Source organism: Talpa europaea, assembly GCF_964194135.1.
Source record: "Talpa europaea genome assembly, chromosome: 10".
NCBI classification, from domain to species: domain Eukaryota; kingdom Metazoa; phylum Chordata; class Mammalia; order Eulipotyphla; family Talpidae; genus Talpa; species Talpa europaea.
In genome coordinates, this window is record NC_140077.1 from 61,882,757 (window position 1) to 61,908,993 (window position 26,237).

The following is a 26,237-nucleotide window of genomic DNA, read 5'->3' on the forward strand; positions in this document are numbered from 1 at the left end:
TTTGACTTTTTACAAATATTTTCAAACTTTATTTTTAAACTGTAAATGACAAAGTACATAGATTCAAAACTAAATTCTCAAACTAAGTAAAAAAGAAAAATAAGGAGCATTCAAATTTCTTTTTAGGAAACAACTGTGAAATACTCAAAATCAAGTCAGTGTTTCATTCTGAGAGCAATGTATTAATGTGTAATTTCATGAAATTGTCCAGTTACAGGCAAAAACTCTACTTAAACATGTTCAGTCAGCCCAGGCTCTTCTTCCCAGTTATGTCTTTCCTCAGGGTGCCCCTGGCAGTTACGAGGGCGAGGGCGTTTGTGAGGCTTCTCAGGAGACAGAGGAGTCAATGGTCTTTAGGGTCCAAATATTTCCTTGAGGTGCAGACTTTAAACCTTTGAACAATTAAAGTCCCCATTCAATTGTATCACAAGCCTCCATTCATGGGTGTGACAAGACTTGGGATTTAGATTTACAATTCTGTGGACTTAAAATGGTTGGAAACATACTGGGCGTTCGTCCTTTCTCTTCTGTCTCCGCACCCTGTGACAAAAACATATCCCCAAACTAGAAAAGTAGAGCACTTAGAATAGGAGAAAACTATTCTAATCCGATGAGTATGTGAGAGCAATCCCTGACCAAAGCTCTACTTAACGAGAGGGCTTAGGACATGGAGGCTAACCCCTAAAACTTCTCATTCAGCTGAAAAAGTCCACCAAATTTTCAGTGATTATCTACAAAAAAAGATGAAGACCAGTGGACATTGGAACCATAAGTAACACAAACAGAAAGGAATCTCTAGAAGTATATTTCTTCAGGCAAAACCACACACGTCTTTTTTAGCTAATGATGAACCTAAATGTCTGATCTGAAAAGAAAACACCAGAAACCTGTTTCAAGAACTGAATTCCTGCCCAGGTGGAATATTGCCAACGTTTTTCTGTTCCTAACAGGAATGTGTCTGCAATTTAAATCAGAGTTTTATTTCTAATGAAGAAAAAATGGAAAGTGTTGGTGTTAACATTGCAGGTAAGGGTGAGAAATTGCCCTTGTGACTTGCTACTTTTGCCTTAATTTAGAGTAAGTACTATAGGAGATGGTAACAAAAGTTAATGCCTGGGGCATAGTCTTAGGAAATAAGTTTTTAGTTTCCAGTGGACAACTTTAAAAAGATCTAACCAGCCACCCCTTAAGACCTCTTTCAGCCATGACAGTCCATGATTCTTTGGATTCTCAAAGTGGTATCTACCCATTGGCAGAGGAAAGGCTGGCTGGAAGAATAAGAGGGAAAAGAAAGAAAAACAAGGTGGAAAAGAAAAAAATTAACAGTGATTAATGAGAAACTCCCCTATGGAAAGATTTTGGCAGCTTCTCCTTCCAGCACCACAGCTTGACTCTCCTTCTGCGAACAGCATAATAAGGTAGCAAACCTGTATGTTAGCATTTCCTTTCACCTCCTAATGGTACAGGGATGATGGAGGGGCAGAAAGTTTGGGACAAAACTGCAGACCAGGGTCATCTACTTCAGTCATGTCTTGAAGCAATGTCTAATGATCACTGCCCACAGCAGTTACATCCTCATGTCGTCCATGAGGTGCAGCTCATTGTCAAAAAGGTGTGAGTTGAATTTTGAGTCCAAGTCCCAAATAAGAAAACTCTGAGTGAGTCAAACTTGCTTTGTCATTTGCTATTTTCACCTATAGGCATGTTAACAAAATAATAATTTTCTTGAAAGGCAATGTTTCAGCCAAAATAAAATGCTTGGAAACGTACAAATGTGTTCAGGCACATGGTCCCACCTCTCTCAGCCCTGAAGATTCATTCCCAGGCTCACGGCCATGGTCATATGGGGTTGTAGCCAAGCACTGGCGCAGCCACAGAGGCCCCATTTTTCTGATCTAATTCTCTCGCCACAGAATAAGCCACCGACCCATTGGTCCATGGCTGCAGCTTGGAATCAGATTCTTTGGCAACAAACCGCAGCTGGGGTTTTTTCATCTTCTTTACAAGTCTAGCAAAGCCAAGCAACACAGAACTAAATATCATCGAAAATCCACAGAGAAGAAATGCTGCAGTGTAGCTGCCAGTCGTGTCCACCAGCCATCCTGGAATAAGTAACAGTGGAGTTATATTGTTGAGTCAAAAATTCAATTATTTACCTCTCTCAGATCTGACAATTGCAAGGTAAGCACAATGGATTGCTAACACCGCCATTACAATGTTGACTTCTAAAATGGATTGTTGTTATTATGCTAAATTATCAGAAAAGTGTTAATTAGTATTGTTAATTCCATAAGATGTGACAGAAAAGATAAAAATAGCATCATTCAAATGATTGCTGTTGGGACCAGTTATCAGGGTGTTGAGAGAATACAATCATACGGAATCCTAGTAGTATTCCCAACGTCTGTGCGCACTACCGTAATACCACATGCTTCTGGGCGAAGTGGAATACAAATATTCATTTGGATCCAGCCATCCGACTTGAAAATAGGAACTTCAAAACATTTTAGAAATTGCAGGTGTGGACTTCAGAAGACATAATCCTGCTATTACATCTCTCGTTGCAACAAATTAATCTCAGTATCTATTCTAGGTCTAAATTTTGAGGCACTCCAGGGCATATGCTATGTAAGACATGTGCCACAATGATCAGAGAGAGAGTCAAATGAGATAAAATTAGACCTCGACAAGCAATTATTTTGTGATTTAAAAGTTCTTAAAAATTCATCCAAACTTTACATAATGCCCAGAAAAATTCATCAGAGAAGCATGTGGCTTCTCCCCTACCCACTTCAGTTCCACTGATTAAAAAATGGCAGGCAGACATTGTGATAAGCCTCACGAAGTTTCCAGCCATCCAAACTACTCTCAGTAGTTAATTTCAGTTATTGTATGATTTCCTTATGTGTTCCTGTAGCATCAAACAGAAGAGACTGAGAGTTTTTGTTTTAAAGGTAGCTAGCTAAAGGCAACATTTCAATAAGAATGCACCTCCTAGTCCTCTAATACCTGGTAATGAGTATAATATCTGATTTGCCAAACAAAAGCGGAGGACTGAGAAAAGGATCCTGGGAATCCCAATCCCATTTATGTATTGTGACTTTTTTAACAGAATTATATGGCTCCTGAAAGTTGGTAACGACAATAATTGACTATAGAGGGAGAGGATGACTACATTTCAAGTGCAGTTTTCAAAAATAAAGCACTAAACATATAGTTCTATTCTGGGGAGTTTTAACTGCTCAGGGAAGTCCATCTGCAACATTCAAGTGGCAGTGTCCCCTAGTTTTTTGCTTTAGCAAGTGCTGGAATTTGGAAATTACTGTAAACTATTCACAACAGCAACTGAAGCCGAAATCCTGCCTTCTTAAAAAAAAATCCCTTTCTTCCTTCTACTCAAATGTGTAGCTTATTTCTCTTTTGCCTTTCATCAGAGACCTTCATTCACTCAGCTTTAATTTAGGAAGGAATCATCTGGACCAGCTGTTCAGTCTATACATGGGCATCACCAGAAAATGGAGTGAGAATGTACACACACCACTAGATTCAGATCACAGCAGGAAGGGCAAGTAATGTGCATTTTAACAAGGGCCCGAGGGGGTTCTGAGGCCTGATGCAAGTAGTTCCACCACCTCATTCTGAGAGACACTGTTCTAGACCACATACTCTGGAAGGAGGAACCAGTTCTGACCTGTCTACTGCTATGCTCAAAAAGCCAGACACCATGTTGATGTACACAAGCAATAAATATTTGTTGAATTACTTGTTTAATCATGCTTTACATTTTGAATGCATTTTACAGTTTATAAGACATTCTAGATGCTTTATGTGATGATTCCCAAATCTGACCTTCCTCTAAAGCTTAGATTTCATCTTTAAACAGCTCTATTGAGCATTTCAGTGGGTAGTTCAGATATTTGAGTATGTCAAAACATTGAAGTCATTACTTTTTCTGGCAAAGATACTTTCACCAACTTCCCTTTTTCTTTCAACCAGGCCATTCTTTTCTGAGTTATCTCTGACTTCTTTCCCTCAATCACCTCCAGATGCTAAATTCAGTTGACTTTTCCCAAAACTGTCCCTTGCCCCCAGAGTCATTTCCATTTCTGCTGCATCAGCCCTAGTTCAAGACTTTATCAGTTTGCTCTTAAACTATGAAAATGGAATCCTGTTTTTCCCCTGTAGTTCCAGATCAATCGCTAGATCACATTTTTTTTTAAATGCCCTTTACCGCAATACTTCTGTGCATAAAAACTGTACCATCAATAGTCTCTGAAGAATATAGGACCCCGGCTCCCTTGGTTGGCACTCAAGACACTCCACTGGGACACCAGTACTTAGTCATGCCAGCCTCACTGCCCACACTCACCAGCAGAATCCTGTACACCCACCAGGCTTCCCTCTGAATGTACCTGACTTATTCGTAAGTCTAAACAGCTGTTCCATTCCATTGTTCCCATCTTTAGTGTGGAATGAAATCAAGAACACAATTTGGAACTTTCTCCTTTCAGGTGGTCTAAGGCCTCCACTTGATTGGGAGATTATAAAACAAGGATGTAAATGAGACCATGATGTGTTGGTGGCCTTGCATCACTACCTCCTTCACTCTTTCCCAAGTCACATCCAAACCTCACTTGAGTTCAGGGTTCCCATATCAATGCAACAAAGAGAAGATCTGGGATTCTCTCTGGAAACTTACCTGCGATGGGTGGGCTCACCAAGTATGGCACTGCATGAAGGAAGTACACCACACCCAGTGCTGATGACAAAGAGGTGGTCCCCACGATTTCTGCAGTCACTACTGGGATTAAAGTCACGTAGGCACCGTCAAAGTAGCCAAAGGTACAAGAGAAAGGCAAAAGCAGGGGGAAACTCTGAAGCATCGGGAGACAGAGATAGCAGAGCCCATCTAGTCCCACGGCAAAGAGGTAGCAAATGCACTGGTAATTCTTCAGACACCTGTGGATTTGAAGAACAAGGATGAGTGCAGGAACCACAGGACCTGTCGGACAGCTTCAGAACTGTGCCCATGCAGCAGTGAGCAACGCAGTGACTTCTTGAAGTGGCTTCCCCATTGTGTGTTATCCACCTTGTCTGACTGCCTTTATTTCTATTTGTGTATGCAAATCCAAGGATTTATCTCCTGAAACAAAGTGTGGTAGAAAAGAATATATACTCTAAAATTAGAAATACAGGAGTTTCAATCCAGTTTTATCACCTAACTAATTGCCTAACTCTAACTTCAATATATGTAGCTATAAATGGGAGTGTTACCTATCTCATAGGGTCACTCTAAGGAGAGTTGTGAAATAACATGTAGAGCATCAGTGGACTAGTGTTTCCAGCAGTCCTCCATGCTGCATGACTTCAGAAACATTATCCCTTTGTACATGGCATATCAGACATGCTCAGTAACCCAAGGAATCATACTAAGGGGAAGAGAACTAAGTGTAACGTCAAGCCCTCCCCAGCAGTACTTCCTTTGCATTTCCCCTCAGTAACTCCAAACCCATCGTGATAGCAATTATTTCAGAGACTATATAACATCAGCACCAGGAGTTTGTGCTTTACAAACATTTTCCCACCCACTGTCCCATTGGAACCTCAGAAAATGGTATAAGGCTAATAGGCAACTGTTACACAGGCCCATTTTACAGATGAAGACCCTTGAGGATCAGAGGATTAGGTGACTTTTTTCTCCTAGATTACAGAGATAATAAGGGACAGAGTTAGCACAAAAACTTAGGTTTTGTATATTTCAGACTAGAGAACCCGGTATCAGACCCATGCTGTGCTGGTTCTTGTTGAGTTATTTGACTGTAGAGATACCCCTTGCTCTCCTCCTTCTTCCTTAGCCATTAGCAATGTGGAATTAATCCTAAATTTAGCATTCATTATGCTAAAGAATGGCAGTTGGATCCTAATTAATTACTAAAGACATAAAATGTGAGGAACCAACTGGTCCCAGATCACAGCTCAAGTGCTATGAAGACATCATTTAAGAGAATTAGAGTGGCTTGTTCTCTTCAACCCAAGCAGACATGCTGAAGAAAATACTTAGTGCAGTTCTTATAACTTTGGCTTCTAAGCTTAAACTTATAATGAAATGATTTGCTATTTGCACTGGCAAGCATTATTAAGTAACTACAAATAATGCATTTTTATTGCACCTGATTCTCTTGTCTCACTGGATTCTATTCTTCTTTCCATTGATAGTCTCTGGGGTGTTTCAAAAGAAACTGCACAATACCCAGCCAGAAGTCATCTCACCTGAGAACTAATTTAGGGTGGAATTAATCTCTCACCAGAACTTGTAGTTACTGTAGGCTTCTGCAATTTTGGCATACCCACCATGCAAAACCATCTAGAACAGGGGTTGACAAACTGCCAAAATCCAGCCCACCTCCTGGTTTTGTTCTAACTGTGAACTAAGAATGATTTTTCAATTTTTGAATGGTTGGGGAAAAAGTTAAAGAACAATACTTTGCAACATGTAAAGACTCTATGAGAAACTCAAATTTCAGTGTCCAAGTCTTATTGGCATGTGGCCACCTGCATCTGTTCACTGCCTGTGCTGCTTCTGCGCCACAACAGCAGAGTTGGGTGCGTGTGATCCTAAGGTGCCCACAGAGCCAAAAATGTTTACTCTCTGGCCTTTGGCAGAAAAATTTTGCCAGCCTCTGACTAGAAGAACCTGCAAGGGAGTTGCCTCCCTTCAGGCAAGAAGACTTGTTAATATCCAATCGGGTGAGGAGGTGAGGGGAAACTCAAAGCTTAACGTCCCCTGGCAGGGAACCTATTGTGGTTTCGCAGGTTTTACCTCCTGTCGGTTAGCCATCCAAACGTGATATTGCCAACAATGTCAATCACCCCAAGCATGGACATAAGAAAAGCAGCTTGCTGGTGACTCACTCCGACACTCAAAGCGTAAGGCACCAGGTACACAAAGAGAGGGCTGCAGCCATAAGCCATAAACAGAACAGAGATGGCTAACACCACGAAGTCTGACATCAGTAAAAAGCTGTATTCCTGCTGCAAGGAGCAACAAAGGCAGGTCTGAGTCCATGCTTTGGTCAAAGTTGCACAGGGAGACTCCTGCTTACAGTCTTGCTTTGGAGCTGGGCACACATGACTCTGCTCTGGACTTATCCGGTCCTCTTTCAGAGTAATTGGCCGCATCAGGGCCCCACAAACACAGAGGTTCAAAACAAAGCCCCCGAGGATGAGTAATGCTCCCCTCCAGGAAAACTGTTCGATGAGGAGCTGAACCACCGGGGCCAGGATGAAAGTGCCAATGCCGCTTCCTGACATGGCGATGCCGTAAGCGAGGGCTTTCCGTCTTCTGAAATACTTGCCAACCATGGCAATAGCTGGAGAGTAACAAAGTGCAAATCCAAGACCTGGGGATGGAGAGGGCTCCGTGAGCGTTGGTACACGGTCAACAGCCAGGGAAAGAAAACACTTCAGCTGAAAAGCTCACCCTTGACAGCTGACTACAGAACTGAGACACCAAGCGGGGAGGGATGTTGAGGAGAAAGAGCAGAGAGGAGGGAGGCGAAGTGGTCTATGGTGCAGTGCAGGGCGAGCTGGTGGTGGGTGCACTGTGGTGGGGAAAAATAACTTAAAGAGAGAAGGGGGAGGGGAGAGGTGGGCAGGGAAGGGCAGGGAAGGAGGGAAGGAGGGTAGGAAGAAAATATTTCAGAATAAAATTGAATTAAAGAGAATCAGGCCTTCTGTTAAACCCTTTTTTTTTTTTAAGATTTATTTACTTATGCATACAAGAACTGGGGTATAGACCACAGTTGCAGGGGGTAAGAGGATTCACCAGAGACAAAGCGGGAAGAAGAACAGGCAGACTGACTGAAATACACTGCCGAGGGGAGCAGCAGATGAGTCAGGAGAGGTCTGCTGCGCCATGTGGGGAGCTCCCTCGCCGAGGATTGAACTCGCGTTGCAGTGGCTGCAGACAGCTTCATAGGTTGTGTCTTAACCCTGTGCACCACCAGGGAGGTCCTGTTAAACCCTTTTAAATCTGTCTTCCACAGCAACCTGAAAATGAGTTTCCCCTCACCAGCCATCCACACTTCAGAAGGACAGCATAAATATGGCTTTTTAACTTGGGTAGAAAGTCCTTAAGGAAATATGACTTCTTGAACAAAATGAAATAAGGAACTTAAAAACTATTCTACAACTTAATTTCAAAAAATCAGACAATCATCCCCAATACCTTAAATATCCAGAGAATTACCTCAACTTTTCACTACCTTTGAAGACACATCTCTGATAATCTGGACCACTCTGGAATTAGGGTTTAAATAGCACATATGACCCTATAAAGTCAGCAGGAAACCTCTTTAAAGATTTTTAGTTCTTATTCTTTTTTTTTTTAAGGCATGTTTTATTTATTTGTTTGTTTGTTTGTTTGTTTGTTCGTTCGTTTTGTTTATACATGCACTGGGTACAGTCAGAAGCGCGGGAGGGTGAGAGAGTTCACCAGAGCCAGAGCGGGGAGCAGAGCAGGCAGAAGGACCGAAGTACACTGCTGAGGGGAGCAGCGGGCAGCAGGAGAGGTCTCCGCGCCATGTGGGACCCTCCTCCCGTGGCCGGGGAGCAGCCGGGGATTGAACCGGCACCGCAGAGGTCACCAGCAGCTTCGCAACCCAGCGCTCAACCGCTGCGCCACTGGGGAGGCCCTCTTATTCTTTTTAAATCAAGAAAATCTGAAGGGCTCAAAACCTGGAATTGGTGGCATCTAAAATATCAAGGAAGAAAAAGGTGAACTGCCTTCAGCTCCTGTTCCCAACTGCAGAGATTCTCATTTTGATTCTAATTACATGATTCTAATTTGCAGGACTGAGAGTTTCCCAGATGTTAGACTCTCAGTGCTAACACCAGGACATGCTCTGCGAACTGGAATGATAGGACATACTCATTGTCAGGCCCCTTGGGCTACCTGGGACACACAATTTTTAGCTGACAGCTAGATATGTAGCCTCAGTCTGCGATTATATCCTTTTGTGGCCTGATCTTGCTACCCTGATGACAGAGAGCAGTTAATTCTCCTCTTCCCACTCTCTGAGATGGAGCAACTGCTATTACAGTTCCATTAACCACTTCCACCTTGACCCTGTTAGGGGGGGAAATGATGTCCTAAAGCTAATTCCATATAGGCTTTGTGGACTCCACCCCACCCCAGACCAAAGCCAAAGACACTGGGAACTCCAAATCCCATCACCACCAAAGGGAAGGTGGCTGGGACCTGAGGGTGGGGTTTAGCAGCCAGGTTGGTATAAAGCCAGACACGTGGGCTTTGAAGGGGTTCCCCAATTTTGGCTCTCCGCCAGCTCGCAGCATCCAGCCAGCTCTGAGAGTGCCTTTGGGTTTCCAGGTTGGCAGATCAGGTAGGACGCATTAAAGACTTTATTTCCCTATTTTCTCCCTGAGTTGTACATTTCCTTAATTCCCTTTCCCTCGTAAATAAACCTTTTATTAACCTTTTGTGTGTGCCTGTAGTGGAGTATTAATAAGTCCCTTTTAAGCGCGTGGGTGAGGACCCACAGCCAGGCAACCCGTTCAATATCGGGGCTGCCCTATAACAGCTGGCGCCCAACGTGGTTTCCAAGCTTCACCTGTGGTTGACAAGCCCAAAGTAATTTTTCTTGTGTTGGTCACCATAAAGCACACTAGGTCTGCAGGACTCGCATTAAAATCCCTTGTAAATAAACCTTTTAGTAATCTTTTGTGTATGCCTGTAGTGGAGTATTAATAAGTCCCTTTTAAGCACATGGGTGAGGACCCACAGCCAGGCAACCCGTTCAATATCGGGGCTGCCCTATAACAACCCCACAGGACTTATGGAAGGCAGACATGTTGCTTCTCTTCTACAAAGTTCACTCTGGTTCTCTGAAATATAGTTCTAGAACATTGAGAGAGAATATGTAGTACAGTAATATCCACAAGGGACTTTCTTTTCTAAATTGTAAAGCCCCATATAGTGGACAATGATACTCACTACAAAACAGGACTGACTCTGCTCGACAACATATAGTATTGCAATGTCTTGGCAAAGACATTGGGAAAATTATCGCTGCCGAAAGGGGCCATGGCTAATGTCTTGTTCTTTCTGAATACAAAATCTCAGCCATGCTCTGCTGCCAAAGGGAAAGCCAGCTGTCATTTTGCTTATTTAACTGAATGAAAGGAGTGAAGCTTTTTCATTACAGTAGTATAATCAAGTGCATTTCCAGCAGTTTTAACTGCCAGATAGGTAGACATAAGCTAAGTCAGCAAAATTGTGATCTAACAAAATTCATATTTTATGAATTACTTTTCTGTCGATGTGTTTGGTAACTGCTGAATGGGGAAGGGTGACACAGTGGTACAAAGCACCCTTACCTGTAAGAATGCCAAGAGTGAGGTAGAGGTGCTTCAGGCTGGTGGCAAATGAGCCCAGGATGAGACCAGTAGATGCAAGCAAGCCACCCAGGATGATTCCCACTTGGCAGGATAAGTGGTTACTGACAAGACTCCCAAGTGGTGCTTCAAAAACAATGATAAACAGAAATTATTAAATAATAAATAGAAAGGCTGGAGGGCACTGTCAGAAGGCTACAGTGTTGCACAGGCAGAGCAGTGATGGATGAAACTTTAAATCATAAAGCCCACCCCACTCATTCTACAGATAAAACTATAGACAGGAAAAAACTTGTGCACAGTTACATGGACAGTAAGTAACAAAGATGGAGTTATGATCAAGTCTTCTGATTTGCACTCCAGTGCTCATTCCTCATTGACACTTCAGTATAGTCATGATTCCAAAATTAGGGGCTGTTTTTTAAACAGTGGGTAGATACTTTATTTAAGTTATATGTCACTTGCTATGCCTTCTATGTTTCATATAGTATTAGTCAGGCACCCTTAGCAATAATTATGACCGTTAAAATGGTGGAAAAGGAAAGAGGGCAGCAATGTGGAGCCGGCAGCGTTACACAGAAAGAGGCTAGAGAGAAAGATCACAGATAAATCCCTGCTTTCAGGCTTTGGGAAACCCTGTGAATAAGAAATCAGTGCCCAGAAAATCTAGGAAAATGCTTGATGTCCACAGCAACATTATGATTGGCCCCATTTTATGGATAGTTTAAAATATCAGAATTATTCCAACTTCCAGGTTTATAGTTTAATTAAAGTTGGAAGAGACCAAGGAGAAATTGAAGGGAATATGATATGCCCAAGATCACCAAGAAGTATAGCTCAACACACCTGAAACCAAGGGCAGAGTTATTTCACCCTGTTACTGTGGCTTCTTGGGTCTCCCAGACTGATTGCAGGGGTGATGAGTGGGGAAAGTCCATGAATTTCTTTCTAAGGAACAATTCATGCTAATGCCAGTACTCCTGGTAACAAAGTCAGCAGAACCAATTCTTTAGTATCTGTGGTATATAATCTTTGTATTGATCGGGTTGAAACTGGGGCCTAACTCAACTCAAATGTGCAAGATAAAATTAGCCATCATTCTGATGTCTCCTGTCTCATTAAAACAGTGGCCTATCTAGTCTATAGACTAGGGGAATAGCAATCTCCTGTCTGGAGAATAGGAATCTCCTGAAATATATCTATTTATCCATGTTGTTGCTACTATAGATATTAGAAAATGACAAATTTACACCAAACTCAACATTCACTTCTCTGTTCATCCCCAGTGGGTGTCCTGGGGGTGATGCTATGACCTCTGTCCATGCTCTGAGCTCAACAGGTGAGCAAGTGGTGACTGGTGACTGGGACAACAGGTCTCAGTCTTTGCAGGGAATTTTAATATGTTTTATCTAACATGACCCTGCGTTAGCTCAGTGTTTCACATGGTCATTGTGACCACATCGGTCACTGAAGGTCATTTATTTCTAAAATTATCCTCCAAAAGATAACAGTGACGGAAATGGGTCACCTGTACCCTCTGAGAAAGATGACATGGCTCTCTCAGGGTGCTCATACAAAGTTGGCTGTGACCAACTATGTCACCCTGAAAACCAAGTGATGGCCTTACTGTTAAAAAAAGAAAGAGGAATGATGGGTTTCTAAAATACTCAGGATTCAGCTCAATGAAATAATTAAATGGGTCTAGTCTGAAAATAGATCATTTCAACTTGACCCAATCTCAGAAACTAAGACACCAATTTAATAACTTTGGATTGAAATTTATAAAAAGAAAAATCCCAAGGTTAGTTTTCCTCTACTGTGAAGATGGAATGAGAGATTGCAGGAACTTCTAGAACATTCTGTGCACCCTAAATAGCACTTTTGAGGTTTCCAAGATAGAATAACAGCCATGGGGGCTGTGCTTCTCTTTTGATTGCATCATCCTATCAGTTCCCAATACTTCTCTGAGAATAAAGATTAATGCATGATAAATGATGAGATCCATGAGCCAATTTTTTAACCCTGTGGCAAGGAAATACAATGACAACAAGACTTGAACACAGCACACATATTTTTGACACAGCACATATATTTTTAAGGAGAGCACATAGAAATGGCTCACTTTGTATCCAGTGACTTTTACATAACTAGAGACTTACAGGACCACAGCATTTGGAAGAAAGGAGCCAAAAATATATTGTACAGTTAACTGTTTACAGAACCTGGACAAGTCCTATGATGCCCAGAACCTTATCTCTATATGGAAAGACAAAATCTATATATCTTTTCAAGAGTATGAACTACCCGTTCCGTCTGACATTGGCTGAAACCAACGTCTGGTTGGGTTTGGCTGAAGGTAGGACCAACATTTTCTTTATATATAATCTTTACCACTCACTCTTTATCATTGCCCTCTCCTTAAGAAAACTTGTAATCAAAAGCAGTAGAAGGTCATTGTCAGATCCAATTTGAGTGTAGACAATAATAGTGTGTCCCTGGTAAGTAATACTCACCACAGAGCATAGTCACACAGTCTACAATGGAATGGATCCAAGCTGTTTGCGCATAATCCTGAGCAAAGTATGTTTGGAACTCCACAAAAAAAATTGAAATACATCTGAAAAATAGAGTGAAAGTATTTTATACAAAAAAAATCTTGAATGGATTTGAATCAGAGTTTAAAATTTTGTTTCAATCAGCTATTCAAGTCTCTGGGTTTTAACTGATTTTCAGTGGTTTGCTGCTGGACCATAATAAGTAGGAAGTCATAAGCTGACCATTGGACTATTATGAAGGATAAGAATAAGTGTATATCCATTATGGGAGCTGAGGAAGCCAAACAGATGTGAAGACCACGCCTATGGGGAAGATCTGATGGAAAAGAGGGCAGGTGGCACAAGCGGTTCAGCACAGTACTGTGAAGCTCTCCACAGCCTCGATCCCCAGCGGGCCAGGCAGCTACCCACATGGTGCAGCAGACCTCTCTTGTCTCACACTCTCTTGTCTCACCTGCTGCTCCCATCAGCAGTATATTTCAGTAGATCCGCCTGTTCTGTTCCCCACTCTGTCTCTGGTGAATCCTCTCACCCACCCCCTCCACCTCTGGCCTGTACCACAATTCTTGTATGCATAAATAAATAAATCTTTTTTAAAAAAAGAGGGCAGATCAAAAATGTGAATTCTTTTTTAAATTTTTGTTGGGGCCTCCCTGGTGGCGCAGCGGTTGAGCACTGGGTTGCGAAGCTGCCTGCAGCCTCTGCAGCGCCGATTTGATCCCCCACCACCAGGCGAGGATCCCACATGGCACGCAGATCTCTCCTGCCACCCACTGCTCCCCTCAGCAGTGTACCTCATCAGTCTGCCTACTCTGCTCTCCTCTCTGGCTCTGGTGAATTCTCTCACCCTCCCGCACTTCTGACTGTATCCAGTGCTTGTATAAATAAATAAAAAAATCTTTTAAAAAAATAAATAAATTTTTGTTGAAGGAACATTGGTTTATATAACTGCATAAGTTTGTAAGTTTCCAGCTTACAGCATTATACTTTAACACTAGTAAATACCACATTATGATCACCCCCCAACAGTTTACTTTCTGTCCTCCACCATATAACCAACTCCTTTACCTGTTCACCCTCCTCCACTTCTTCTCTGGTAACCACCCATTTGTTCTCTGTATCTAAGAGTTTGGTTTTGTTTTATTCATGTTTATTTTATTTTCTATGAATGAAAATCATATGGTATTTGTCTTTCTCCATCTAACTTACTTCACTAAGCATAATATGCTCAGGGTCCATACATGTTGTCACAATGGTAATACTTCATGTGTTCTCCATAACTGAATAGTGTTACATTGTGTATGTAATACCTCTCCTTTATCCATTCATCCCTGTCTTCATTGCAGCATTACTTGCAATAGCTGAGATATGGAAACCATCTAAATACCCATCAATGGATGGATTCTTCAATGTCTGTAACTTTTAAGAGGTTGTTAAACAAGTTAAACTTTGACAAGTTATACATCACCTAGTAATTTCAATTCTAGGTTTTAATAAAAGTTAATAAATGGATGAAGATTAGAATGAGATAAATATATAAAAGGATATATTCTGCAGAATTACTTATAAGAACCAAATATTGCAGCCAACCAGCAGACCATCAACAAGACACTGTTTAAATAAACTATGGCATAGCAATACAAGAAATGTTAGGTATTAAAAATTATTTTATCTGTATTTATTGATTGGGTAATAAACTCCCAATATAATGTTAAGTTAAAAAGTAACTTACAAGATAGTTTAGAGAGTGTTTTGTTTTGTTTTGTTTTGTTTTGTTTTGTTTTGTTTTTTTTCCATATAAACAGGTCACGTAAGGGCTCTTCTTGATGGCCTAGGGGTTAAGTCTTGGGACTAGCACCACTGGGGCCTGAGTTCCATCCCCAGGGAGCTAACCCACACATGGTTCAGCAGACCTCTCCTGTCTCACCCACTGCTCCCCTTAGCAGTGTATTTTAATATATGCTTGTTCTGCTTCCCACTCTTTGGTGAATCCTCTTACTCCCTGCAACTCTGGCCTACACCCCAGTTCTTCTACACAAAAATTAAAAAAAAAAAACAGGTCATGTAAATGGTAAAGTATGAAAGCATATAAACCAAAATGTGTCTAGTCGTTACATGTGACTAGTGAGGCTTTTGTCTCTATACTGCATTTTGAATTATTGACATTGAACATGATATTTTTTATGCAATCAAGAATTATGTGTGTGTATAATATGCATACACATAGGTATGGAGGGAGGCATACAGAGACAGATATTTTTATGTTGAAAATAGCTAATTACTTAAGAAAAACAATGCATAAATAATTCAAAAGCAACAGTTTGCATCACTATACAACTCGGAATAAATCTCATAGAGATAGTGTGATGTCCTAACTCAGACAGGAAGCTTTTAGAACTAAGTCATAGCAGGGGAAGAAATCACACCTGTGGCTTGGGGATGAGATAGAAGGTAATCAGTCTGTCCAGAGAGGGCTAACTTACAATTCATTGAGCTTCAGTAGCCCCTAGTAGCTTGTCATTTTACTCACCCTCTCCTCTCCAGTTGCTGTTGGATTGAAGATATGTGATGAAGAAGTATAGAGGGAGGAGAATCAGCACAGGTGTGTTAGGCAGGACCAGCTTTATGAGAGTGCAACCTATACAGTTGCCCAGAAGCTGGCATTCAAATGCTTAAAACAAGGTTTAACTCAACTGTCACCATCTCAAAATGTCTAATAATTTGATCTTTGAATTGTGTTTTGTAAGTGAAGCCCAGTGGAACATGAAGTGCAAGGAGACAATAGAGCGTGCACATCACATGTGGCATTACAGAGGTCCTGTGAGCACGGGAGACAGGTGATGAGTGGGTGCTCAGGTACAAGGTAAGTGGGTGTCATCTGTGACTGAGTTAGAACTGGGGGGATGAAGGATTTCCCTCCCAAGAGAGGCCATGCTTTCCTTTCAAATCAAAACTTGCTTTTAATGCAGAAAGGAGAAGCTGCTATTCTAGGAAACACAAAGGGCCAAGAATTCCTATTAAATCCTTTCCTACTCATGTTACTTCTCTGTACTAGCCCATCACAGGCAGGAAAAGCAAAGATGGGCTTACCTGTAATATACAGGTGCATGGCAAGTTTGTGCTAGTAATTTAACACTTCTATTCTTCTTTACTGAGAACAACTCTAAGTAGCAAATTAAAAACACCAGGAAAAATCAAGAGACACTACTGAAAAAAAGAAACCCTTTTTATTTTAGTCCTAACAGCGTGTCTTTTTCTTGCTTTTTGAACAAGCACTTTGATTTTGCACTGGGTCCCACAACTGGTTGCCATTTCTGGTGACAGGAAAGAGTAAGGGGAAGGAATGGGGTGCTAAGTTGTCCCAACCCAGCAGATGCTGGATGGAGCTTGACATGCAGGGTATAAAGAATCTACACCTGCAGAAGGAAAGAGATGGAAGCAGGATTAGGGGAAGAGAGAGGTGAAACTGATGCAGGCCTGACAAATCCTGCACTGATCCCTAATGAGATGGCGGGTCCTTTGTGTACCCCTCCGGCAGTCCTTGGAAGGCAGTAGGAACAGCAGCTCTCTGGAGGTGACAGGGCTCTGAGGACACTGACAGACGCACCCAGTCTGCTGCTACTCACCCAGCAGCTAAAGCACCTACCTGGCCGCCACCCGTTCAGCTCAGTCCCATTCTTGTCTCCCACCCTGAGCACTGCATGAAACAGTCTCACTAAGTGGTCCTCTCTCCACTGATTTAAGAAGCCAGACAACAAGCTGCAGCAGATCTGATGCTATATGAATAACTGATTAGAGCTTGGAACATAATCTGACTAACTAGCTAAAACATAATCTCAACTAACAATACAAAAAGGACAACATTAACCACTTGGCTGATGATGTAAATTTAAATTTAATTAAAATATTGCAGAAGTTTTTTTATAGCATGAATGAACTGCAACAATTTTAATCTGATATTAATTCAGCAACAACAAAAAAGACTTTATGAGGTTTCTTAACCTCCTAAAGATCACTAGACTGGTAGTAAAATGTCTACTATATTTTCCTAACCACTAGGCCTTCCATTTAAGTGAGGACTAATTTGTTGGATGTAGCTTCATCATCAAAATAGTTAAGTTATCCTTCATCCAGGGTTCCTCAACTGAAGCATTATCGCCATATTGGGCCAATTAATTCCTTGCAGTGGGGCCTGTCCTGTGCATTTTAGGGTGTGTAACAGTATCCCTGGCCTCTACTCAAAACATCTCCAGACACTGCCAAATATTCCCCTGCAAATAGAAATCAGCCTGGTTGAGAAGCACTGATGTAATCAATTGTCAGCTTCTACTTCTCCTGCCTTATGCACATCTCTCAAAAGCCTCCACGTGTCTTTACCCACCTTTTCATTCATCATTCATTGCAACACCTCTCTTCTCTCCTGCAACCAAAACCCTCCTGAGTGATCTTTACTGAAATCCCATTTGGATCTTCAGTACATTCTACACTCAGTGGCTAGAATGTCCTTACTAGAACATAGATCAGATCCTCATCTTCCAGACTCTATCTAGCATGACTTGAAAGACCCTTGTTAGACCCTACAGGGGTTGGCCCTTCTTATTGTCTCTCTTTTCTTCCCATCTTATTGTCTCTGCTTTCTTCACTTGAGACAGACTGAACTATTACTCGTAGCAAGCCACCCGTGCTTTTTCATAAATTTAAGCAATAAAAATAGATCTTTTTCTTTTTAGAATGCCCTCCGAATCTTCTCATCCTTTTAATCTCAAGACACTAGTCAACTCTTCCAAGAAGGCCTCTCTGATGACCTCAGTCTGGACATAAAACCTCCCTTAAGTGTTTTCACTACATGCAGAACAGTTACCACACTGTATGGCAATTCCCCTTGTATTTCTTCACTAGTTGTTGCTCTGTGACAGCAAAGACCATGTCTTACACTGAATCCCAAATATTTTATTTTTATTAAATATATTTATTTAAATATATACATATTTTTTACATCATTGTTCACTTTTATATAATGGTTGATTTTTCCTCGCAGGTGTAGTCCCCATAAAATTCCCACCACAAAATTCCCACCAAGTCACCCACGAACCTTTACCATGCATAGTCTCTTGCACTTTCCCCTCCCCTGTTTTGGTCCCTCTCCCTACCCCCCCTGTTATATGTCTCTGAATCCCAAATATCTAAATCCCATACTTTTAATGTACTGGGTGATCATTAAATATTGTTCATGGCTCAAGGTATGGAAGGAAGGAAAGAGGGAAGGAAGGGAAGGATTAAAGTTCGTCGAGAAGTAACTGGAAGATAAAGAACTTTAAATGTATAGGTCATGCATTCATTAAAAGTATGGGATTTAGATATTTTGGATTCAGAGACATATAACAGGGGAGGGGGAGAGAGAGGGACCAAAAGATAAACTCATGCCATTCGCAGCAATAGGGATGGAGCTAGAAGGAATTATGCTCAGTGAAATAAGCCAGAAGGAAAAAGAAAAATATCAGATGGTCTCACTTATAGCAGGAATATAGGGAAACCAAATAAGATATCAGTGTAAAAAATAATAACAGTACAAAACACAACAAAGCAAAAACAGACAATCATAAACCAGAGACATCCTGCAGGGGAGGAGGCGGGAGAGGGATCAGAGGGAGGGAGGAGCACAGGGGACTGAGGTGATGGTGCACGGGTGCATTGGGGAAGGAAACTCTATGGAGACTACACTTGAGGGGGTGCGGGGAAGCAAATATTGTTTAAAAATGAACACTGATATAAAAAATAAAAAAATAATATAAAAATAATAAATAAATAAAGTTTTAAAAATTAAAAAAAAAGAATTTTAAATAGTTGTGTGCCAAATTCCAGAACACGAATGAGAAAAGGAAGAGGAAAACTGGATGCAAGCTACATAGATACATGTGACTACATACAGGAAAGTAGAGATGGGAAGAGCCTGCGTTTATACACTGAGAGAAAGAATTCATTAGGGGGAGATGCCGAAGCTGGAGATATGGAAGGACATGGGGTGATAGGATATTTTGAAATCTTCTCTTCACTCAACATTTTAGAGGATTTAATATTTGTGTTACTTTTTTTGTTATCTTCTACTGTTTCGTTTTCTCCTTGATGCTTTTCTTAACTGATTAAACCAGCCATATCAGTTAAACTTTGGTGTGAAAAACTCAAAAAACACCTGAGATTCTTCTCTAAACGTGTGAGTAGGCTTGCCAGAGGTTAAAATTTAGTGACTGTGACTTTCATGAACTAGGGCAAGAATTATTATATCACTTCCCATTTGTTCCCCACTTTTCAAATGGTAACTTTTCCTGATATATGCTTTCTAAACACAGACAGAATCTTGGAGAAAACAAATTTTGGGATTGCATTTGCTTCTCATTTCAGACATTACTTTTGCTATCTTTTAGAATATTTGTGATGTCAGGAAAACTGGATTCTGAGCTCTTATTCTCACACTGAGTAAATGAGAGTTTTGATAAAGCATCTTAATCTCTCAGGGTCAGCTTCCTCATCTACTAAGCAAGTATTTAGGGAAGCATGGCAGTACCAGTCAGAATGGACTAGATCATGCCACCGTAAGGAACAACTCCTAACATCTTCAGCTTTTGATAGGCTCCCTCTCTAAGAATGTGGAAACAAACTATCATCTAAGTGTTATCTGCTATTAAATAATAGTTTCATAGATACTTTCTTTCAAGGGGCCAACATGCTTACTATTCCATCATGTGACCCCACTATAAAATTTTTCTTTGGTTCCCATACAGCAGGATGCTGCCAATATCTGGCATTTGGTAAAGACTTGTTTCTAGTTGATGAAGTTGTCCATTAAGTAAAGTATCCACTGGGCAGTATAGCTTAGTGATTAAAATACTGCCACTTAGTAATCATATAACTTTGGACACATTATTCAGCCTCTATGTGTTATTATGAAGATTAAATGATTTAATTGATGAAAAGTGCCTGGAACAATGCCAACAAACAGAGAGTATGTGCTCAGCTAACATAGGCAATTATTTACAGAAATCCAGCTAATGTTAAAAGACATTCACAGTTCCACAGGACTCCAGACAATTATTGCAATTAAGTTAATTTGGACTCAGAAGACTGAGAGAAAAACAGATATAGGCACTCATGTTTCTTTAAACACTTAAATCAAACGGTGCTTTTCAACCATCAACTCCAACTCAATTTGCCCATTTACAAATAGAACGTTGGGCCTCCCTTGTGGCACAAGGGGTTAAGACACAACTCTATGAAGTTATCCGCAGCAACTGTAGCATGAGTTCGATCCCCAGCCAGAGAGCTACCCACATGGTGCCCAGCAAAGAAATAATTAATAAAGTGAAGACAGCTTATAGAACTGGAGAAAATATTTGCAAATCACATATCCAATAACTAGTTAATACAGAAAAAAATAAAGAATTTTCAAGTCAATATTTTTTTAAAAAGATCCAATTAAAAATTGACAAAGGACCTGAACAGACATTTTTCCAAACAAGATGCAGATATATGACTAGTATTCAGTCATAAAAAACAAGGAGATCTTACTGTTTTGCAACAATATGCATGGGCCTTCAAGGTATCATGCTAAGTGATATAAATCACACAGAGGAAAAATAAACACTGTATGATCTCACTTATATGTGGACTCTAAAAAAGAAAAAACTTACAGAAACACATCAGCCTTGTGGTTTCCAGATGTGAAAGGTTGGGGGTGGGGAATTGGGGGAATTGGAACGAAGTGGTAAAAAGATCCAGACTTTTGGCTATAAGATAAATAAATACTAGGGGTGTAAAACATAACATAATGACTGTTAGCTATAACACTACTATATGATATACGGGGAAGTTGTTAAGAAAGTAAATCCCAACAGTTCTCACCACAAGGAGAAAAGAAATTTTTCCTTTTTTTCTTTTTATTGTGTCTAAAAAGAAGACCAATATTAGCTAACCTATTATGATAATTATTTCATAACATATGTAAATCAAACCATAATGTGCACCTATAACTTATATAGTGGTGTATGTAAATTATTTCTAAATAAAACTGGAAAAAAGAAAAGAATTAATTGCTCAATAGACCAATTCTCAGAATTGAAAAATCACACCATAGGCTGTTTTCCTCATCCTTGTCTCCAGTTCTCTTGGTTTCTTCCTAGTTCATGACATTTAGAGTCCAATGCCAGCTGTGACTTCACACTTTTTGCTTCAAAGCTTATATTGTTCAAGTATCATCTTCCCAGCCCCTCCCAATAACCTCTGCTGCCACTTACAACCCTCTTTTCTGGTTTCTCGCAGTCCTTCTTATAAAGCATTGAGCTCACTTCCAGAACTTTCCCAGCATGGGAATAATGGAAGCTTCCACGTTTAAGAACCAAGATGAAAGAGATTCCTTTGAACTCTACAACCTCCTCACACCCAGAACTCAAGATCCATGATGTAAAGGGGAGGAAAATCAGACTCAATGCCAATCACACTAATTACAAATCTATTGTTAGTAGTCAGCCAACCCTGGGGCCTCCCTGGTGGCACAAGGGGTTAAGACACAAACTATGAAGCTGTCAGCAACCTCTGCAGCATGAGTTTGATCCCCAGCTGGCCAGGGAACAACCGACATGGTGCAGCAGACCTCTCCTGACTCGCCCACTGCTCCCCTCATCAGTGTATTTCAATCAATTTGCCTGTTCCGTTCCCCACTCAGTCTCTGATGAGTCCTCCCAACCCCCACACCTCTGGCCTGTGCCCCAGCTCTTGTATGCATAAATAAATCTTAAAAAAAAAAAAGTCAACCAACCCTATTACAGCAAAAAACAAACATCCTGCTTCTTTTCTGCATTGCATATTTGCTAAGAGAGGGAACATAAATGCTTTTATTGATGAGGCTATCAAATAAAGTTATTCATGCAAAGTGTTTCCCTTTGCTGCCAAGGGTATGTTACCAGAGAAGAGCTGCACAGCTTTTGATTTGAATGGAAGCACCTGGAGCAGAAAGAGTTAGCATGTGTGGATTTCAAGTATTTATTTAAAATATAAATGACAAATTAACCTCAAGGAACACTCCTCCCCTTAAGTATATTCAACCCTACACCCTTGGATAAAAGGGAAACAGAGGAGACCTGAATAAGCAAGCAAGAAAAGACTCCAAGTAATTATACTGTCACTCCCCTTCCACCTAGAACTCAGCCTCCACCATTAGAACCAAATGCAAAATGAAGCAAAATAATTTAAATTCTAGGTTTTAGTACAAGGATTCAGTATCTGGTGAGCCAAGAAGTCTGCAAGGACTATTTTGACTTTATTTTTTTTTTCCTCTCTGGGATGAGCTGCTTAAGAAAACATGTGGCTGGAATAGCCATAAATTTAGTCTAAAAATATCCTAACACTCCATGTTTATGTGTCAGATATTACAGAAGAGACCCTCTCCAAGACTTTTAAGTGTCAGGAAATCACATTCCACCTTGCAAAGAAAGAGGAATATGAGCACTCAAAGGAAATACACACACACACACTCAAAACCTATAATATATAATATACACATCTATTTTCACAATATCAGGCTCAGAAATAGAATGAAGCAGATTTTAAAAAATAATACAAGCCAGATCATCTTCCAAAATCAAGAATAAAATCCCACATACCTGGTTACTGCCCGAGTGCAGATGGTGACCAGGAAACAGCCAGCCACGATCATCCAGCCCCAGCCTCCATCTGGAGGGGAGGTAGACCGAGCTCTATTTACTTTTGCCATGGCTTCAATTCTTTTTTCTTATTTTCCAAATCACTCCAACAACCCAGTTATGATCTTGGAATAATTAGCTGTCCAGTGACTTCCTGTTGGTCTTCGAGATTAGCATAGAATGCTACCTGGTGTATGGATTACTGGCCATCTAAAATGAAAAATCGGGACATATTTGTATTTTATTGCCATATTCAATGGTTGACTTTTTGCATGGTTAAAATGATAAATACTACTGTTTACCTGTTCAATATTATTTATAATTATAAAACTGGACTGAGGCCAATTCTCCTTTCTTAAAATAACAGATTTTCTCAAGTTTTAGCTAACTCCACATGCACACACCTTGATATCATTTCCCTAGCCTTTCTTGAAGGTGAATGTGGCAACATGGTTTCATTTAATGAAAAGGAAGAGAGAAAAGTAATATGTGCCACTTCTGATTCATCAGCTCAAAGGCACAGGTATGTTCACAGGACTTCCACCACCCCCTTACCCACAGACATGGAGGTAGAGATGAGACACTTTACACCAACCAGGACATTACCCTGGGCTTGGAAGAGCCACAGGACAGAATGAGTGAGTTCTCCAAATGACCCAATGGAATCAGGACTTGATACATCTCTCACTAGTACAAGTTTTTCAATTTTATCTGAGCCTCTGTATTTTGAACTCTCTATTTCAATGGAATAGCTCATATTCTTATTATTATACTGAATGATTCTGACAATAACCTCTTGGATATTTCTGATTAAGAATGCTATGATTTTTAAAGTGTGCAATTGAAACAAGAAGAGAATGAGAAATAAATGAAACCAAGAAAGCTCAGAAGCTGATACAAAGTAACTCAATAAAACTTACAAGGAGGCAAAGATGGGTGAAGAAGAAAAGATTGCTCTCTCTGTCAAATTACAACTCTCCATTTAGTTGTTAACCTTCTATTGATAGATTAGTGTCAAACACATACACAAAAGCAGTAATTAAAAATCAAAGTGAAAATATAGGCAAAAAAGTAGAAATACAGGCAAGCACACATCTGATCTCTAGACAGGAGGATTCCTGAGATCTAAAGTAATGGAAGAGGGCCTCCCCTGGTGGCGCAGCGGGTGAGCGCTGGACTGCAAAGCTGCTGAAACCTCTGCAGTGCCTGTTCAATCCCCAGCTGCTGGCAAGGGTCCCACATGGCGCAACAGACCTCTCCTGCCGCGCCCGCTGCTCCCCTCAGCAGTGTATATCGTCAGTCTGCCTGTTCTGTTTCCTGCTCTGGCTCTGGTGAATTCTCTCACCCTCCTGCGCTTCTGACTGTACTCAGTGGTTGTATAAATAAATAAATAATTCTCAAAAAAATAAAACAAAATAATAAATAAAGTAATGGAAGAAACTAAAATTTTGTTGAAGCATCTAAATTAATTTTTAATATTCCTATACATCAGAACATGTAATAAAACCAAAAGGAAAACTGTAGAGTTGGGGGAAAAAAATTTAAAAATACTTGATTTAAAGAAGTAATGCCTGTAACATTCATTTGTTCAGCTACCACAACGTGTGCATGTCTACCATGCATCACACACTGTGTCTGGGCACTGGGGATTCCATGGCAGCCGAATCGCATGGCTCCTGCTGCTGGACTGGCTCTAGGTCACCAGCCTTCTCTTGCTCTTGTCCACATGTCATCCCACTGCTACATCACGCTCTGTAAGTGTTTAGTCTCACTAGCAGCCTCCTCTTATTCTCCCTCAGGCCTGAAAGAAGCAAGTAGCCGTGTCACACCTGCCTATGGAGGGGCTGGGCCATGAGGTAGGGAAATGTGGAAGCCCATGGGTGCTGAGGACAGTCTCCAGGCAACAGCAACAAGCTAAATTGCTCCATCCCTTAGCACAAAGAAAATGGACTTACCAACATCCCAGGTAAGCTTGGAAGCAGATTTTTTTCCTTAGTCCAGCCTCCAATGAAGAGCACAACCTGGCCAAGACTTTGATTGCAGCCCGTGAGACCCTGAGCTGAGGACCCAACTAAACTGTGCCTGTATTCTAGCCCCACAGACACCATAAAGTGTTCCTTAAAGTATTCTTTGATATCAAATAGGCTTCATTATTATAGTTAGGGATGAATTTTTAAGGAACTAAACAAGAGCTTTGACAGATGCTTTTCCCATTGGATTGAGCAAACCACCCAGTTGTTGGTATAATTTTATTATGCTCACCAGAAGAAACCAATATTAATTAATTTATATTGATTAATTAATTTATATTGATTAAGTGAAACACATTTCAAATATGAGAAAACATGTGTTATTTAGACAACATAGGCTATGTACCACCTGGTAAGTTTTGTCAAACCAATCTGACTCTTTTTTTTTAATTTGCTTTAAAAACCAGAGTGGGGCCTCCCCTGGTGGCGCAGTGGTTGAGCACTGGGCTGAGAAGCTGCCCACAGCCTCTGCAGTGCCGTTCGATCCCCGGCTGCCTGCAAGGGTCCCACATGGCGCGAAAGACCTCTCCTGCCGTGCCTGCTGCTCCCCTCAGCAGGGTATTTCATCAGTCTGCCTGTTCTGTTCCCTGCTCTGGCTCTGGTGAATTCTCTCACCCTCCCACGCTTCTGACTGTACCCAGTGCTTGTATAAATAAATAAATAAATAAATCTTTAAAAAAATAAATAAATAGATAGATAGATAATAAAAACCAGACTGGCATCTTGTGAGTGTGCCTCTCTGAAGCCACAGGAACAAACTGGGCACCTGTGAGTTAGAGCAAACACACAGCAAAGAAAGACAGTGAGGCCAAAGCAACAAGAGTGATTCTCACATGGACCATTTAGGTTGCTCACTTTCAAACGTGGGTCTCCCTCTTGGGTCTGTTGGGTCTCTGCCTGTGAATGTGGGGAGACTGACAAAGGACACAGGGTGAACAACTGAAGTAGTGCCTCATTTAACCCTCCTGACAACCATAGAAAGTAGGTATGACTAACCCCTAGTTTACAGATATAGAAACTCAGGCTAGAGAGAGTAATTTTCCCAATTATTTTTAGTTACTAAGCAGCAGAAATGGAATATAAGCCTGGGTCTTGTTACAAGTCTTTTTTTTTTTTTAAAGATTTATTTATTTATGCATGCAAGAACTGGGTGTAAGCCAGAGGTGTGGGGGGTGAGAGGATTCACCAGAGACAGAGTGGGGATCAGAACAGGCAGATCTACTGAAAAACTACTGAAGGGAGCAGCAGGGCGAGTCAGGAGAGGTCTGCTGCACCATGTGGGTTGCTCCATGGCTGGGTATCGAACTCCTGCTGCAGTGGCTGGCGACAGATTGATTGTGCTGTGTCTTTAACTCCTGTGCCACCAGGGAGGCCCTTGTTGCAAGACTTCTTGTCTTAACACATGCCCTCATTGCTTCCACTGCATTGCCTTAATGTTTGATAAAATTCATTGGTATTTTTGTCTAATCATACACCTATAATTCTTGGGGTGGCATCAGTAGAATAACATTAACTGCAGTTAGAAATGCAGTTCTTTAAGTGGTGCC

General features: G+C 40.9%; 1 protein-coding gene across 1 annotated transcript; it reads right to left on the reverse strand.

The window, feature by feature from the left end:
- Window positions 1-1,839: 1,839 nt before the first annotated feature.
- Window positions 1,840-22,809, reverse strand: SLC16A12 (solute carrier family 16 member 12; the record flags this gene model as incomplete). The annotated part of the gene is made up of 6 exons (XM_084245466.1): window positions 22,622-22,809; window positions 12,927-13,030; window positions 10,396-10,539; window positions 6,821-7,400; window positions 4,700-4,959; window positions 1,840-2,102 (listed from the first exon to the last, which is right to left on the reverse strand). Exons 1-6 carry the CDS (start codon window positions 22,729-22,731, stop codon window positions 1,840-1,842), a joined length of 1,461 nt encoding a protein of 486 aa, XP_084101592.1. The 5' UTR covers window positions 22,732-22,809.
- Between the last annotated feature and the right edge of the window lie 3,428 nt (window positions 22,810-26,237).